Source organism: Suricata suricatta, chromosome 6 (assembly GCF_006229205.1).
Source record: "Suricata suricatta isolate VVHF042 chromosome 6, meerkat_22Aug2017_6uvM2_HiC, whole genome shotgun sequence".
Taxonomy (NCBI): domain Eukaryota; kingdom Metazoa; phylum Chordata; class Mammalia; order Carnivora; family Herpestidae; genus Suricata; species Suricata suricatta.
Genome location: NC_043705.1, coordinates 107,447,602 through 107,463,788, shown reverse-complemented (window position 1 = coordinate 107,463,788; position 16,187 = coordinate 107,447,602). Strand labels below are relative to the sequence as shown.

General features: G+C 45.8%; 1 protein-coding gene across 1 annotated transcript in view; it reads right to left on the bottom strand.

Moving 5' to 3' along the window:
• The window catches only part of PDE6A (phosphodiesterase 6A), a 67,860-nt gene that overhangs the window by 23,303 nt on the left and 28,370 nt on the right, over positions 1 to 16,187 (bottom strand). Inside the window, exons 8-17 of the mRNA XM_029941444.1 lie at positions 13,511 to 13,558; positions 10,161 to 10,310; positions 9,467 to 9,610; positions 7,627 to 7,692; positions 7,260 to 7,406; positions 5,947 to 6,054; positions 4,184 to 4,293; positions 2,615 to 2,702; positions 2,349 to 2,449; positions 1,819 to 1,926 (exon numbers count right to left, since the gene is read on the bottom strand). Of these exons, the coding sequence (XP_029797304.1) occupies positions 1,819 to 1,926; positions 2,349 to 2,449; positions 2,615 to 2,702; positions 4,184 to 4,293; positions 5,947 to 6,054; positions 7,260 to 7,406; positions 7,627 to 7,692; positions 9,467 to 9,610; positions 10,161 to 10,310; positions 13,511 to 13,558 (1,070 nt within the window). The remainder of the gene's footprint in view (positions 1 to 1,818; positions 1,927 to 2,348; positions 2,450 to 2,614; positions 2,703 to 4,183; positions 4,294 to 5,946; positions 6,055 to 7,259; positions 7,407 to 7,626; positions 7,693 to 9,466; positions 9,611 to 10,160; positions 10,311 to 13,510; positions 13,559 to 16,187) is intronic.

Below are 16,187 nucleotides of genomic sequence, written 5' to 3'. Positions count from 1 at the left end.
GTATAATAGAGACAGACAGTGAAGGCCTGACTTTGTAAAGAGGGAGAAGAGTAAGGGAACTGACAATGCTTCACCTCCAGGGCTTTCTTAGGAAGATGAGGTTAAGAAAGAGCGCCAATGCCCTTGAGGTCATCCACGCCCCTGTAATTCTTAGAAGGCTTTGGGCTGGAGCTGGGGCTGGGGGTGGTACATGTACATCAGTTTGAAGACTTCCCATTAAAACTGTCTTGGCTTTTGCAATGACTGAAGTCCTGTCTCTGGCCTTTTTTTTTTTTTTTTTTAAGAGAGATAAGTTGGGGAGAGAGGCTGAGGGAGAGAGAGAGAGAGAGCATCTTAAGCATGGGACTCCATCCCATGATCCTGAGATCATGACCTGAGCTGATATCAAGAGTTACACACTTAGCCGACCGAGCCACCCAGGCGCCACCCCATTTAAAAATATTATTTTTATAATTTTTAATGTTTATTTATTTTTGAGAGAAAGGGGGCGAGGGGTAGAGGGAGGGGGACAGAGGCTCTGAAGCAGGCTCTGTGCTGACAGCACAGAGCCTGAACTGGGGCTCGAACCCACAAACCGTGAGATCATGACCTGAGCTGAAGTCAGACACTTAACCAACTGAGCCACCCAGGTGCCCCACTACCTCCTTTTAAAAATAACTAAATATTGTATCTTGGAAATCCTCCCTATCACTCTTGGTAAAGTCTGTATGACATCCCATTATATATATATATATATATATACATCCCGTGTGTGATTTAATCAAGCCTCATCTCCACGGGGGCATCAGGGGATAAAGCCTGATACTTCCTTAGGAATTAGTCAAGCTTTGTCTTCCCTGACCATCAATACTAAGGACTCATCACATGGGAGCCAGGGGACCATTTGGCTTGGGTCATATCACCACAAGAGGCCTCAGATTTACACGTCTCAGCCCAACATGATTTGAGGTGAATCACAGAGGCCCACTGAGGGAGCTGAAAGAAGATATTCACTAGAAAACTTAAATGTGAGCCCCATTACCTGACCTCATGCCAGCAAGGCACTATAAATTTAATGTAAATCATGTATCTGATTTGTAAATAGCAGAGGTATATTGCAAGACATTGCCATATATAAAAGAATGCAAAAAAAAATTAAGCCTGAAAATTTTGATCGACACATAGGTGTCACTCAAATCATCATTGGTATAATGCTTTGTGTTTTATCAAAACCTTAAAAGTTATATCACTTTCCTACCAAAATTCTGACTCTTATGATAAAAATACTTCAACTGGGATGCTTTTTCTATACAGAGAAATAAAACAATAATATTTTGTTATAAAGTACAAAATATTGTTAATAAAATACATTGTTGTGTATTTTCATGCAAAAATTAAACATACACCATAATTTCTGCAATTCTGTCTTGGCAAAGCTTCATTTTTTCCCCAGGTTGGAGGCGTCCAAAATGGTAAGTGTCCCAGGGCTCTCTTGACCCCAGGCCTTGCTGCTCTGATCCCACTTTAGGACCCTGGACTTCAGGAAGATCAGGGTTTGGGGTACTTGGGTGCCTCAGTCAGTTAAGGGTCCACCTTCAGCTTGGGTCATGATCTCATGGTTAGTGTGAGCCACACACAGGGCTCTGCACTGTCTGTCTCAGATCCTCTGTCTCCCTCTCTTTCAGCTCCTCTCCGATCCCATGTGCACATCACATGCGCTCTCTTTCTCTCTCTCTCTCTCTCTCTCTCTCTCTCTCTCTCTCTCTCTCTCTCTCAAAAATAAACATTTAAAAAAAATAAAGAAAAAAAAATCAGGGCTTAAGCCCTGTCTTAACTCACATAACAATTTCCTTCCTTGTCTGCTCCAGCATCATGTACTGTGTCCATTCCTCTTCTGTTTCATACGTCTTAGACTGATCCACGATCTTTTGGAACATCGTCCTCTTCCTGCACAACACACCAGTTAGTTAAAGGAGCTCATCTCCGAATAAGGCAACACCCAGGCTTCCAACATGGGCGGTTTCAGACAGAGTCTTCTTAAAACAATGTAATTAACAAAACAAAAACAAACCAAACCAAAGACTGAAGGAACCACGGCCTGAGAAACAACACCTAGGTCTGTCACCAATTTGCTACCTGATCTCACTCAGCAGATCTCTTCCCGTGGATTTCAGTGTCCCTTGTAACAATGGGGGTAATAATATCTAACTCCCAGGGATGCACTCAGAGCTAATATTCCACAGCACAAGTGTGCGCCTGGTGTACAGTACATATTAAATCTGTTGGAACTACAGTGTTTCTTCTTATTATATACATTCATTGTTATTGTTATTGTTATTCTGGTTCTTAAAATGGCAAGAAATACCAACTTGAAATACAGGGCGAGGTCTGTGGCGATGATTGCTATGTCCATCATGTGGATTGCATGCTCATGCTGCCTGCGATTGAGGTTTTGAAAGATATTCAGGCTCTAAAGAGAAAATCATGGGAGAGATGTGAGAAGTGATGCTGGCAGGACAGCCCGTGGCTGCCAATGACGACCCCAGTCAATGGGGAAGGGGCTGCCTGGACACACGAAGTTTCCTGTGAGATCGGGACTCACGGCAGGCAATGCAGAGGGCCCCATCCATCCTACCTCGTCTCTTAGCAACGTTTTGCCGAACTCCAAGTGGTGTCTTTCCAAGATGGAGGACCCATGGAGCTTGGCCAGTGGGTTCTGGGATCTGAATGGGAGAGAAAGTGGGAGAGACAGGCGCAGAGAGAGAATCAGCATGGAAGGGCCAAGAAGGAGGTTACATACATCATCCATTCCCACCCCCTCCTAATTCTGCAGGCAAAGAGTCCCAATGGCAGAAATGAGAAAGAGCTGATCACACAGGGAGACAGTGGAAAATAAGACTAGACACCGGGTCTCCGGAGTCTCAGGCTTTAGCGTTCTCCACAACTGATTCTGAGCCTCTTTCAGTTAGAGTCTGTTAAATAGTGTGTGCCCCAAAAGCGCAAACATACAGAATGCCCCATGCAATTTCAGAGATTTGTGGGTTCCCTGTAGTCATCCATGGGCATTTGCACTGGGCCATACTCTAGAGATTACCAAGCCCTGAGTGCGATATTTGGAGTCTTAGGGGAAGTCACTGAGTTCCCATAAGCAGTGCGTTTAGGCATGCTTCATTGATTAAATATTTGCTGAGCACTTACTATGTGCAAGCACTGAGCTCGGTATTTAGCTTCTCACAAGGTAAAATGTAAACACAATCTCTAGCCTCAGATCAGCATGTTCTAGTGCGTATTTTTGATTTATAGGCTGTGGGCCCTGGGCCAATCCTCAGTTTCCATGATAGGATAACACTAGTCCCTGCTCTCTCTACCCAGCCTACAAGATCGTATGAAGGTCCACCAAGACCATGGTTCAAGGACCATGCTTCAGAGGCTTTCTGGAATATATGCTCTATGCGGACAAGGGCTGGGTCTGTTTTGCTACCATGCTCTACCTCCTTTGCCTACCTCCCAGGGCCTACCACGCTCACATTAGAAGCATTACAAACACAAAGCGAAGGAATGAACCAGCATTATCTCATATTTGCAACATTTGGCTTAAATTAGTTTGTCAGGTAGGGAAGGAGGAGAGGGAGTTTAATATATTGCCACTATAACAAATTACTACAAATTTATTGGCTTAAAACCATACAGATTTATTGTCTTACAGCTCTGGAGTTCAGAGTCTAAGATGTATCCACAGAGCTACTTTCCTTCTGGAGTCTCTGGGGAACAATCTGTTGTCCTTGCCTCCTTGTGGAGGCCGCCTGTATGCCTCAGCTGTGGCCCATCATTCTCCTCTCTGAGAAGCATCCTCTCTCCTCTCTGACCTTTCATCTCCCTCTTACAAGGGCTTTTCTAACTACTGGGACCACTGGGATAATCCAGGGTAATCCCTATATTTTGAGATCTTTAATCACATCTGTGAAGTCCCTTTTGAATATAAGGCAACATAGTCCCCGGATCCAGGCATTGGGGCATGGACATATTTAGGGGCCATTATTCTGTCTATCACAGGAGTTTACCCGGACCACAGGGTAGGAGGAAGAAGGAAGAGGTGAACTGTGGGACTTCCCCTTGGTCAGTGAGTCAGTCTGTCTGAGAGCCTTTCAGATCTGGGGACTGAATCCTGGGAGTGGGAGGCAGAGGGGGTGTAAGAGCGACTCACTTCATCTGGTAGAGGTTGTTGGTGCCTCTGTGGTCAATGTCATGGCAGAAGGCAGCGGTGACCATGGCCAAGGCCTCTAGGTCCGTGAAGTATCGCTTCAGCTTTCCGGTCTGGAAGAGCAATCAGAGGTGCCTCTTAAACCTTTCTTGCAGGGGTTGGAAGAGGAGGTGTGAGGGCGAGGGCCTGGCACTTGGGAACACAGGTGTGACCTTGGCTCTATCCCTGGCACAATAGCATGACCAGATGTTTTTCTGTCTGAGACTAGGGGGCGTTTCTGGGATGTGGGACTTTCCATGCTGGAGCGGGAACAGTCCCAGGCCAATGTGGATGGTTGGCCACCCTACTCTTGAAAGACCTTAGATGGTCCTATCTCCCCATGGTCCTCTGTATCCCAATCTGCACACTGGAGGAAGAGGGCATTGGACTAGATGATTGTTGAGAAATCACAACTGTCAGGTTTGAGGACCCGGCCAGTTAGTGAACATGCCCAGACTGGCAAAGCAAACCTCCAAACCAGCCTCCAGGTTTAAGCACAGCCCAGGAGAATCTGCCCCTGGCTCTCCCTCACACACTTCTTGTTTATGCTGGGTGTTAGACTGAAGGGTGGGGAAGAGCTCAGGAGACGTGATGGTGACTCTGCGACTTTACGAAATAAATCGAGTCTCTGTGGTGTCACTGCCACCGTCTATGATGGCCTGGCCAGAATCCCGGCCCCCAGGCCCTAGTGCTTACTCTGGCCTGACCATTCCGGCCATGAGAGAAGAAATGCAGATGAGTGGGGCTGGCCAAGGGCAGAGATTTGCATCACAATCTGAGTGGGAAACAGTTTTACATGAAATATCTCTGGACGAAACCTCTGAGCCAAAAAGGCTGACGCAGATACACAGAGGGACGTCCATCCAAGGACACTGTGGCAGTGTTTGTAACAGTGAAAGAGCAAAAATCACCCCTGGGTCTAACAATAGGGGGCTGGGCAAAGAAATTTTGGTATTATGGTATTTGAACAATACAGGATATGGTGAGGCCATAAAATTCTATGGCAGATAAGCCTTGAAAACATTATGCTGAGCGAAATAAGTCAGACACAGAAGAGCTAATACTGTATGAGACTGCTTACACGAGATCCTCAGGGTGGTCAAATTCATAGAGACGGAAAGGAGAGTGGTCCCCAGGAGTGGGGAGTGGGGAATGGGAAGTGGTGGTTTCATGGGGCCAGAGTTTCTATTTGGGAAGATGAAAACATTCTAGAGTGGATAGTAGTGACGGTCATACAACAATGGGAATGTACTTAATACCACTGACTGAATTATACACCTAAAAATTGTTTAAATGGTAAGTTTCCTGGCATGTGTATTTCACCACAATAAAAAATTAAATACATGAAGAATGTGCTTAATATGCTTATATTTTTCCAAGTGAAAAAGCATATTAAAGGAGATTGTTATTCAGTTGGTTATAAACAAAACAAACTGTGTGTGTGTGTGTGTGTGTGTGTGTGTAAAAATACATCTCGACACTTCTAGAAGGAAATTTGGAAGGGGTTGTGCCACGGTTATCTCTAAATAACTGGACTGGGGTTGGGGTTAGCCTGCAGCTTTCCTTCACTTTTCTCTGTGCTTGGAATTCATCGATGCTAAACATGTACTTTTTTTGCATCAGTTTTAAAAGGCAACTAATCGAGAGCAACGCTGCTGCCTCTGGTGGAGATGCAGAGGCCGTCTGGTGTGGCGGGAGCCCCAGCTGCCGCCGTCCTGCTGCCGTACCACCAGCAAGGAGAACATGGTCTGCCCCACGTTGAAGCCGTGTCGCCAGTTGTGGTAGGTGATCTTACGGTAGCCCTTGCTCAGCGAGTACATGAACCGCACCAGCGCCTGCAAACACACATGCAGTTGTGAGGTCTGGGGCCCCGCCTCCTGAGGGAGGTTCCCCCAGCAGTGAGGTCTGGGGCCCCGCCTCCTGAGGGAGGTCCCCCCAGCCCCTGCCCTGGACCAGAGCCCTGCTAACAATAGCTGCAGTCCTGCAGTGAGAGCACTTTGCAAGCTGCTAAATCCTAGGGAAATGGACGTTGTTATGAGGCCAGGTAGATGTGAGTCACTCGCTTACTCCCCTGGTTACCCTTCATCAGTGTTTCCCCAACTGTGCCCAGGAAGAGATACTGTCATGGGATATGCTATCAGGAGCTTTACTGGGAAGGAGAACAAAAAGAATCTCTAAATCAGTGGGTCTCCAACTTGAGTGCCCATCAGACTCACCCAGAAGGCTTGTTAAAACACACAATTTCTGATTCATTAGAGCTGTGAAAAGGGGTGTGTGTGTGTGTGTGTGTGTGAGAGAGAGAGAGAGAGAGAGAATTTTCGCTACTGGGGCCCCTGGGTGTCTCAGTTGGTTAAGCTTCTGACTTCGGCTCAAGTCACCATCTCGTGGTTCGTGAGCCTGAGCCCCACGTCGGGCTGTGTCCTGACAGCTCGGAGCCTGGAGCCTGCTTCAGATTCTGTCTGTCTGTCTGTCTCTCTCTCGCTCTCTCTCTCTGCTCCTCCCCTGCTTGTGCTCTCTCTCTCTCTCAGAAATGAATAAACATTTAAAAAATAATAATTTGTGCTACAAACACAATCTCAGGCAGTGCCGATGTGGTTTGGGGCAGCACTTTGAGAACCGCTGTTTTAATCAAACAAGTCTGGGAAATTCTGCAGGGAACACACATCCAGCCCCACCTTCCCTGTCCCTCCCGCAGCCACCTGGATCCCTGGCACACCTTAAGGAATCCTGCAGAGGAAGGGTCCTGCTTGAACTGATTTAACCTACATTTCCCACCTTTGTTTGATTATAGGTTTATTCACAGCCTCAGAACTCAGTGCCTCACAACCCACTTTAAGAAGCGATGCACCCAAACACCACAGTTCAGAGGAACTGTAGGTCTCTTGTCTGATTCATGACTCATCTGTGTGACATGACTAATGCTTTAAATCCTACAAGCTGAGATGTGCGTTATTTTTGAGGCTTTACAGATTGAGTTAAAGAAAAGTAAAGCAAGCCAGAAAAGGGAAAAGGAAATTGGAGAGGTGTATTTTTACCGTACCTCCTGAGGAATGTGAAATTTTTCCACCACTTTGAGCTCGTAGTACATCTGTATCCCACATTTCACTAGTTCCAGTTCTGTCAGGGGTAAGTCGCTGAAGTGGAATTTATTAATTTCATATTTCTCTGGATCTGGCAGCTCTCCTTGCTGCGTAAGGAATGGATGCAAGGGGTTGGAGCGCATGAAGTCTTCCCGCGTCTCTGCCCCATAGCCCCCAGCCCCGTCCCCATCCTGGGTCTGCCAGGAGGATCAGAGCAGAGTGGCAAGGGTCCTGCTTTTCAGAGACAGGCCCCGCCCCCATGCGCATCCTCGGGGCATGCCCTGCGTGTGTCACACAGGAGGGCCAAGGTGGCTCTGCCCCGCTCACCAGGATCTCAGCGAGTTCCTCTTCCTCACATTCCCATGGCTCCTTCCCGTACACCTCTCTGGTTTTCTGCCAGGGCCCAACATAGCAGAGAAAAAAAATCAGTTACTATATCTGGGGTCTAAATGTCCCTCCACGTTCCATTTCCGTTCCCTTTCCTCCAAAGTCACAGCAGCAGAGCCACCAACGCAGAGAGGCTGCCATTCACCATTCACTGATGGCAAATTCAAAGCCCTGGGCTTCGGGCCTTGCAGGCCTGGGTGCACATTTGAGCTCTGACACTTACTGGCCATGCTATTCCATGCCTCTGATCCTCCATTTCCTCATCTGTAAAATGGGGATAATGAAAGTACTTAACTGGTAAATTAAGCTTAGACATCCCAAGTACATGTACAAAGTATACAACTAAATTAAATCACGCATGGAAGTCACTTAGTGCGGCTCTGGGCACAGAGCAAGCACTAGAATTCAATAACGTTGTTGCTGATATTCTTAGCGTTATTACTGACTGGAAGTCAGAAGGTCTTGTTCATGGTTCTGGCTTTCCTTCTCACCGTGTGACTCAAGGCAAGTTTCTTCCTTCCCTGGACCTATTGCTCCATGCATGTGCCAGTGGAGATGGGGGGCCTGGACCAGTTACTTGTTTCTGATTTCTTGACACAGAGATGTCTACTAACTTTTAACTGGTTCACCGAGGCTGTGTTTCCATAGTGCGCACATACCCATCATTTGGCTGAAATCATGGACTGAGACAAGCAAATTGTGAGTCAATTCACTCAAACTAGATGATTTCTCCTTGGAATGTGTCAGGTATTGAGATTAAATTATCAAAGTTGTTATGATTCATTCCCAGCTTAAGAATATTGAAAACATTGGCCTGTATTGTTTCAACCTGTGAGGTCTATAAGCAAGGTCTTGGAGCTTAGCCGGGCATCTTATCCAATGCCATTTGGCTAACTCAATTTACTTCTAAGGTCATGGTCTTTTTGAGAACAAAATCCCAGTAATGATGAATCACTAACTCCCACACATTTTTGAAGGTGCCTCACCCAACGTCCTACCCCAGGCAGGACTCTCCTCTATAGCATCCCTGCTAAATTAACATCCAGCCTCTACTTGGATACCTGTCTTGACAGGGTGCTCACTACCTCACAAGGCAGTCCATTCATAAGAGTGGTAGAGAATTTGCTCAGTATTCTGACAAAGGTTAGGTGAGACCTATTTAATGAGCTGGGTGATTAGGGGATAATCGTGGGCCTCAGTTTCTTCATATCTACAATGGGGATAGATACACTTTAGTGGGTTATTGTGAGCATCAAACAATATTATAAGTGTAAAATTGGCTTATCAACTGCAAAGTGATTAAAAACATCTAACTCCTTCTGTCATACTTCTTTTGCTCACTAAACTCCTCTGTGATCTGATTGGATTTCTGTATGAGCCCATCCCATAGAGGGGGTCTCTGAGAAACTGACCATTGTCCATTGGGCTGTCAGATAGAGTTTCCTCTCAGAGCAGAGGCTGTGTTTGGGGGACTCTAACTCTCCTACCAACTCAACCCTCAGCACAGTGAAAAATAGAGTTTCTAAGAGCTGTGAAGGTAAGATCTGACCCTATGACTGATGACGTGTGAGGGACAGCTGTCCCCAAGACACACCGAGCAGTCATCATGTATGACTCTCTACTATGTGTGGATCCATCCATCCAACGTGAGGGGCCAGGGGCTTCTGGGTGGAAGGCAAGCCCACCTGTCGCTGCCTTCACAGAACTCCTGCATTGCTCTGGCCACATCTCCAGGACACAGTCTCTGCTAGAGCAAAAACAACAAAAGACCTTCACCCACCAGGATTGTCTGGATCTCTTCATTGTCACACTTCACGTGGTATTTTACCATGTCCTGGAAAATGTCCTTCCTGTTTTCAAGTTTGTTCATTGACTCATAGGTGTCAGGATTTAAGACGGACCAGCCCAGGAACTGAGCCAAAGACTGCAAGGAACGAAAAGAAGAGTTAGAGGCAGAACGTCCAGGCTCCATCCTGCCTCTGCAGCTTAGGGCAAGACGTTACAACTCCATTTTCCTCAGCTGTGAGATGGGTTTGTTACACAAGCTGGGCTGGGCGCTGCCCTCCGCAAAGACATGTTGTGAAGTTAAGATCAAACAATGGATGAGGATGCACTTTCAAACAGGGCACCACTCTTACGTGTAATAACTTCACACAAGGGGAATGTGTTGTGCCTCTGTGGGAGCAGGAGGTATTCTGCTCATTTTTACTGTGATCCTAAAAATGCTAAAAGGTAAAGTTTGTTCATTCCGATTTGTTTTAAGGGGAATGTGGATTTCCCTGACAACACGCACAGTGCCGAAGCGAGGGTAAAGGAAGTGGACGTTGAGGCAGAGTGAGGATGGCGTCTGCAAGGGGAGCTCTTCCCCAGGCCAGAGGGAGGGCGGCAGTGAGCCAGGTACCACCCCCCTCCCCGCACATGTGCAACAGGCCGACTCTGAAACCCAACGGCCAACACCTCCTCCCAAACCATACCTCCATGAGGGTCTCGTCCATTTCATCAAAGGGTTTCCCATCTTTGCGATTGTAAAATGTGGCCACCCCAACAATCTCCTCCTTCCTGTTCACGATTGGCATGGAAAGGACATTCTTAATCATCCATCCGGACTCATCCAGAGGCTCTTTCTACAAGAGAAGCCAGAGTAGGTTATGGATTTGTTGTTGAGGAGGACCTTTCATTCAGAAGTCTGGACAACACTAGCCTTAGAAATAGCAACCAGAGGGGCACCTGGGTGGCTAAGTCGGTTGAGCATCTGACTCCTGATTCAGCTCAGGTCATGGTCTTACGATTTTGTGAGCTCAAGCCCTGTATCGGGCTCTGTGCTGACGGTGTGGAGCCAGCTTGGGATTCTCCATCTCCCTCTCTCTCTGCCCCTCCTTCACTCGTGCTGTCTCTATCTTTCTCAAAATAAATAAATAAACTTTTAAAAAGAAAAAAAAAAGAAATAGGAGCCAGAGAAGGACAAGGGAACAATAATTCAGCCTGCTCATTATCAACAACATATGCAACAAGAGAGGAAGCTAACAATAATCAAAGGGGTTCAGATGTGATTAAATAGGCCATGAATTCCCGTGCATCCGAACTCTCCAGACCTTCTTCCGCACAAGCTCTTTAGGTAGATTTAGAAAGTGCCTGTGCCTTCCAGGTAATATGTACAAAATGAAAACTGCAAAACAACTAGGGATTCTGCAGGCAGGTGGGGAGCAAGCCTGTCAAATCAGAGTGTAGCTGTGTAAATAAAACCTTTGGCTCCCCTATGTGCTTTGTTTTTTACCTATTTGGGCAGCAGATTAAAGTAGTCGAGAGTGTTTCACCTGCTTCTGATCATTCACAGATACGATCTCTCTCTCTCTCCCCCTCCCTCTCTCTTTCTCTCCCTCTCCTGCCTCACAAGCCACCAAGTGCCAGAATGTGCTTAATAACACCACAATTAAAGGTTTGTTTGTTTATCTCTTGACTCTTGATGTGACTTTCTGTGACTTTTGGCATGTCATCTTATCTCCATGGGCCTCAATTTTCTCATCTGTAGATGGGGACGGTAGCAAGAATATGTGCCTTGTGCAACAAATGAGAAAATGGAGGTGAAATTTCTTAGTCGATCTCAAGGTGCCCTTTGTGAATCATTTCCCACCTGTCTGAGCCTCATTTTCATCATTTATAAGAAGAGGATGACTGGACTAGGTAATTTCCACCGATTCGTAAAATGTCAAACATTTGACAATGTGCAAGAAACTGACGTAGATGCTGGAAAAAATGAAGGCAAGTGAGGCATGAAGGTTGTCCTCAGGTTGCCTGTAATCTATAAGGTCAATGAGCAACCGCACTGCATGTGGGGAGCTTGTTATGGTACTGAGGGAACCAGAGAAGGGAAGGAAATCAAGGAAGGCTTCCTGTACTTGGAGAGCCTTTTAGTTCGAAAGTTCCAAGATTCTTTTTTTTTTTATGTTTATTTATTTTTGAAACAGAGACAGAAACAGAGCACGAGGAGGGGAGGGGCAGAGAAAGAGAGACACAGAACCCGAAGCAAGTTCCAGGCTCTAAGCTGTCAGCACAGAGCCCAATGTGGGGCTCAACTTCACAAATCGAGAGATCATGACCTGAGCTGAAGTCAGACACTTAACCAGCTGAGCCACCCAGGTGCCCCAGAAAGTTCCAAGATTCTTAAGATGGCGAGATGATGATAATGACAACAATGACAATGACAATGACGACAATGGTGGTGATGATTTCAGTCACACTCAAAGTCAGCACCTGATGAAAAAATGACTCCAGGAGTGATGCAGATTACAGCCCAAAGAGCAAGGGGCTGTTGGTCAGGAAACAGGAGTTCTAGGTCTGCCTTCCCCCTAGCTCTTGACTTAACCTTTGGGGAAGCTCTTCCTTCTGAAGGCCATGATAAGGAGACATGTATTATTGAAAGCGAAATGAGAAAACATTAAAGATTTCTAAGCAGAGAAGTTACTTGAAGCAACCTAGGCTTCAAAAACAACTCAAACTATCTTGTAGAGAATGAGTTGGAGGAGGAAGACTAGAATCCAAAAATGAGATCAGATTTGAATTTTTTAATGTGGGTACATGGAATTAATTGAGACCAAGTTCTGTGCAGGTATAATCAGGTTAGCAACATGTGGCAACAGTTTGGACTTGTCACACTGTTATGATCAAAATCCTAAACCCAAGATGTGCAACGTTAACTCTGGAAGGATATTCTCACTAAGCTCTTTTTACACGTTCTTCAAGGAGGAACAAAATAATTCATAGCTTTTTCTAAGAGGCGTTTTTATTTTCTTAGTTATTTCCTGATTGCTAATGATTTGTTTTTCTCCTATCAAGTGTGCTAACCTCAACAAACATTTACAGGGCACCTGGAGCTGGAAATATTAAGAAAGATAAAACCCAACCGTTGACCAAAGGAAGCTGATATTTTGCTGAGGAGAATGAATCTGAAATCAAAGAAGGGTCATAAAAGATAAAGGAGGAATACAGTAGGAGAGAACTCCTGGTCTCGCGGGCCATGCGTCATCTGGCCGTAGTCTACTTCTCTAGAATCTCCTCTTGGCACTTTCTGTTCTGTCTCAAGCTCTAATTCATTGGTCAACTGTAGGTCGTTCCAACAAGCACTCTCTTTCCTGCAGTCTTCTCCCTGTCTTTGCTGCCCAAACATAATTTCTCAAGGACACATTCCTTGATTACTTCCAGATTAAGTCAGGTTCCCAGCGAGATCCACTCGTCTATCCCTCTATCCCTCTGTGTTCTGACCAGCACTCCATGGCCTTTCTCCCCATGCAATCATGAGCCTCCCCCCACTCCGCCAGAGATAAAGACCGTGTCTGTCTGGTCCACTATGGTAGCCAGTGTAGCACTGCTTCAATTCCTCGCACAGGGGATGCCCTTCATAAACATTTGTAGAAAAGACAGGCAAAATCAAATGGAGTGCTACATAATATTCCATGAAAAGCCCAAAGAGACAGAAATGATATTAGCCAGAAGAAACAGAATAAAACTTCATAGAAGTTTCATAGCATTTGAGGTCGACTGAAGGGCGGAGAGGATTTGGACAGGACATGATAGTTGGGGGTGGGGGGGCAGCATAAGCAAAGGTCCTGAGGCCAGAAAGCAAAGGGTGTGAATATTAAAACCACATAGGACCTTGGAATTTACCCAACTAACTCTCTCCACACTTCCAAGGGCACATGACTTTTTTCCATCCACATTTTCACTTTATTGAGACCGCTTCATAATAAATAGATGGATTTTAATGCATTCTACTCCACTTGGAAGGAATAATATCATATGACTAAGAGACCAAACAAAAATGACTTACCTGGAATTCAAAAAAGTCCTCCGCAGGCGCATTCATGATGTTGCAAATCTGAAAGCCATGAAGAGGAATAAAGAACTGTGATTAGTCCCGATAACCTACCTAGTGAAGCCTGTCAGATTGTTTTCAGAAATGCTATGTCCTTGCCCAAGGCCTTCACATTCTTTTCAGTAGGTAAACCTGCTCGAGATGCTTCTTTTTTTTTTTTAATTTATTTTTGAGAGAGAGAGAGAGACAGCATGATCAGAGAGAATCATAGAGAGAGGGAGATACAGAATCTGAAGCAGGCTCCAGGCTCTGAGCTGTCTGTCAGCAGAGAGCCCAACGTAGGGCTCAAACCCATGAACCGTGAGATCATGACCTGAGCCGAAGCTAGACGCTTAACCAACTGAGCCACCCAGGCGCCCCTCGAGATGGTTCTGAATGATTAACTGAGGCTGTTGGAAGAAAAACTACCTTATCAACATTATTTCTTGCCATTTACTTCACCCCTCAGGCATTTCTAAGCTTTGAAAAAATTAAGGCTACACTCTGTCCTTATTCATAGCTGTATAATGTCTCATGTTCTTGTCTCCCTTTTGTTGAATATTTGGGTTGTATCCAGTTTTTGTTATTATTACTATTAAGAATGCTACTCTAAGCATCTTTAAATCGGTTACATTTGAGTTTGGTATTGTTTGATTTGTAAGGAAGGAGGGTTTTTTTCCCCCCTTGGGGGCATAAACCCCAAAGTAGAATGAGAAATAAAAGTTTTGTAGTTCTGGCTTTAGATTGCCACATTCCTTTGCTAAAAATTGAACCTGTGAACCTACCATATGCATGGGACTTACTTACTCATCCCTCCAGAGCCCTGCCCATGGGGCCACTGGGTACAGTTGCATCATGTGTATACTGCACAAAGGCATACCACTGAAGGGCTGACTGAGAGTTAAAATCCAGCTTATTCTTGCAGAAAGACACCCTCAAAGTCTTTCTCTTTTTGTCCACTGAAAAGGGATGCTTTTTCAAGTTCTCAAAAAGCCACCCAAAGGGTTTGAAGTAACCCTGCCTGTCCCATTGGCCCTGGCCATCCCGTGGTCTCGAGCGTGAGCTGTCTCTGCTTCAATTCAAGAACTGCTTACCTACTGCACCATCCCTCTGGCCTCTCTTTGGACCAATTCCATTAGTTGCTGTTGTTCTCTCCTAACCTCTGACCTCTCTGAGGGCTCTCACCCTCAGCTGTGAGCTTGCCCGACTCTCTCCCATCCTTAGCAAAGGAATCTCTCTCCACCCAAACATGGTTCCAGGAGCAGCCATGCAGGTTTTCTTCTCTTCTTTTCTCCGGTGATTCTCTACCTACTTGTCATCCATCCACGCCTCAGCAGACCCCGTGCTGGCTTTCACCTCCACCTCACCCCCAAATCTGCTCTCAGCAGGGCCACCAATGACCTAACGGCCAAATTAGGGTTTTCCATTCTTACCTCCTTAGGTCACTTTTGCTGTGTTTAGCCATCTCTCTCCTTGTTGAATCTTTCTACTTCCTCGGTTTCCATGACGCTACTTGCTCCTGGGTCTCCAGAGACCTCTGAACCCTCCTATTCTTCACACACTCCTCTTTAATCTTTAAATGCCAGCATCCAACAGCCTCCTGCCCCAGGTCTCTCTTACTCTTCTAGGTGCCTTCATCCACACACATGGTTTCAAGTATCATCGGGTCCTGACATCTTCCAAACCCCCATCTCCATCTCCCTTCTCTCTCCACAGCTTCAGAGTCATCTCTTCAGCTGCCCACTGGACATTTGCTGCCTAAAAATGCCTCAGGGTCATCTTGTCTGACAGTGATCTTATCATCTCACACCCAAACCTCAGGTTCGAACTACTTATCCAATCTAGAAGCCTGAAATTAGCTCTGAGTCTTCTCTCTCCCTCCCTCTCTGCCCAGAATCATGAAGTCCTGACAACTTTACACCCCTGATGATATTAGATCTGATCACTGATCTCCCTCTCTTCATCTTGTCTCTGCCGGACTTGTGTGAGTGTTAAATGAGCCAGTTTATTTACTGCATGACTCGTAGGCACTCAATGGCTTTTGGTGATGATGATAGCACTCTTCACTGCCTGTGCCTTGGCGAGATGCCCATCTTCTCTTGCTTGTAAGGATGTACATTTTGCTCTGCCTCGTAATCTCTTCAGATCTATTTTACAGGGAGCTCTCAGAGTTATCTTTTTAAACTGAAAATTGACTATATCAATCTCTTGCTTAAAAACTCATTGCCTGTAGATTAAAGTCCCATCCCATGACCTGGCATCCAAGACCTCTGCCATCTGGCACTTCCTTCCCTCTCAAGACTCATCTCTTGACATCTCTCTGTCTCAAACCTAATATTCCAGCCACACTAAACTGCACACACCATGCCATTCAAACCTCCAGGCCTGTGTTTGGTCATGTTGCTGCCTTCCCCTGGAATCCCCCTTTCTGCTCTTATTTGCCTAATACCTATTTATTTTAATTTTATTAATGTTTATTTTTGAGAGAGGGAGAAAGACAGCATGAGCAGGGGAGGGTCAGAGAGAGGAGGAGACACAGAATTCGAAGCAGGCTCCAGGTCCTGAGCTCTCAGTGCAGAACCTGATGCAGAGCTTGAACCCACAAACTGTGAGATCATGACTTGTGCCAAAGTCGAATGCATAACTGACTGAA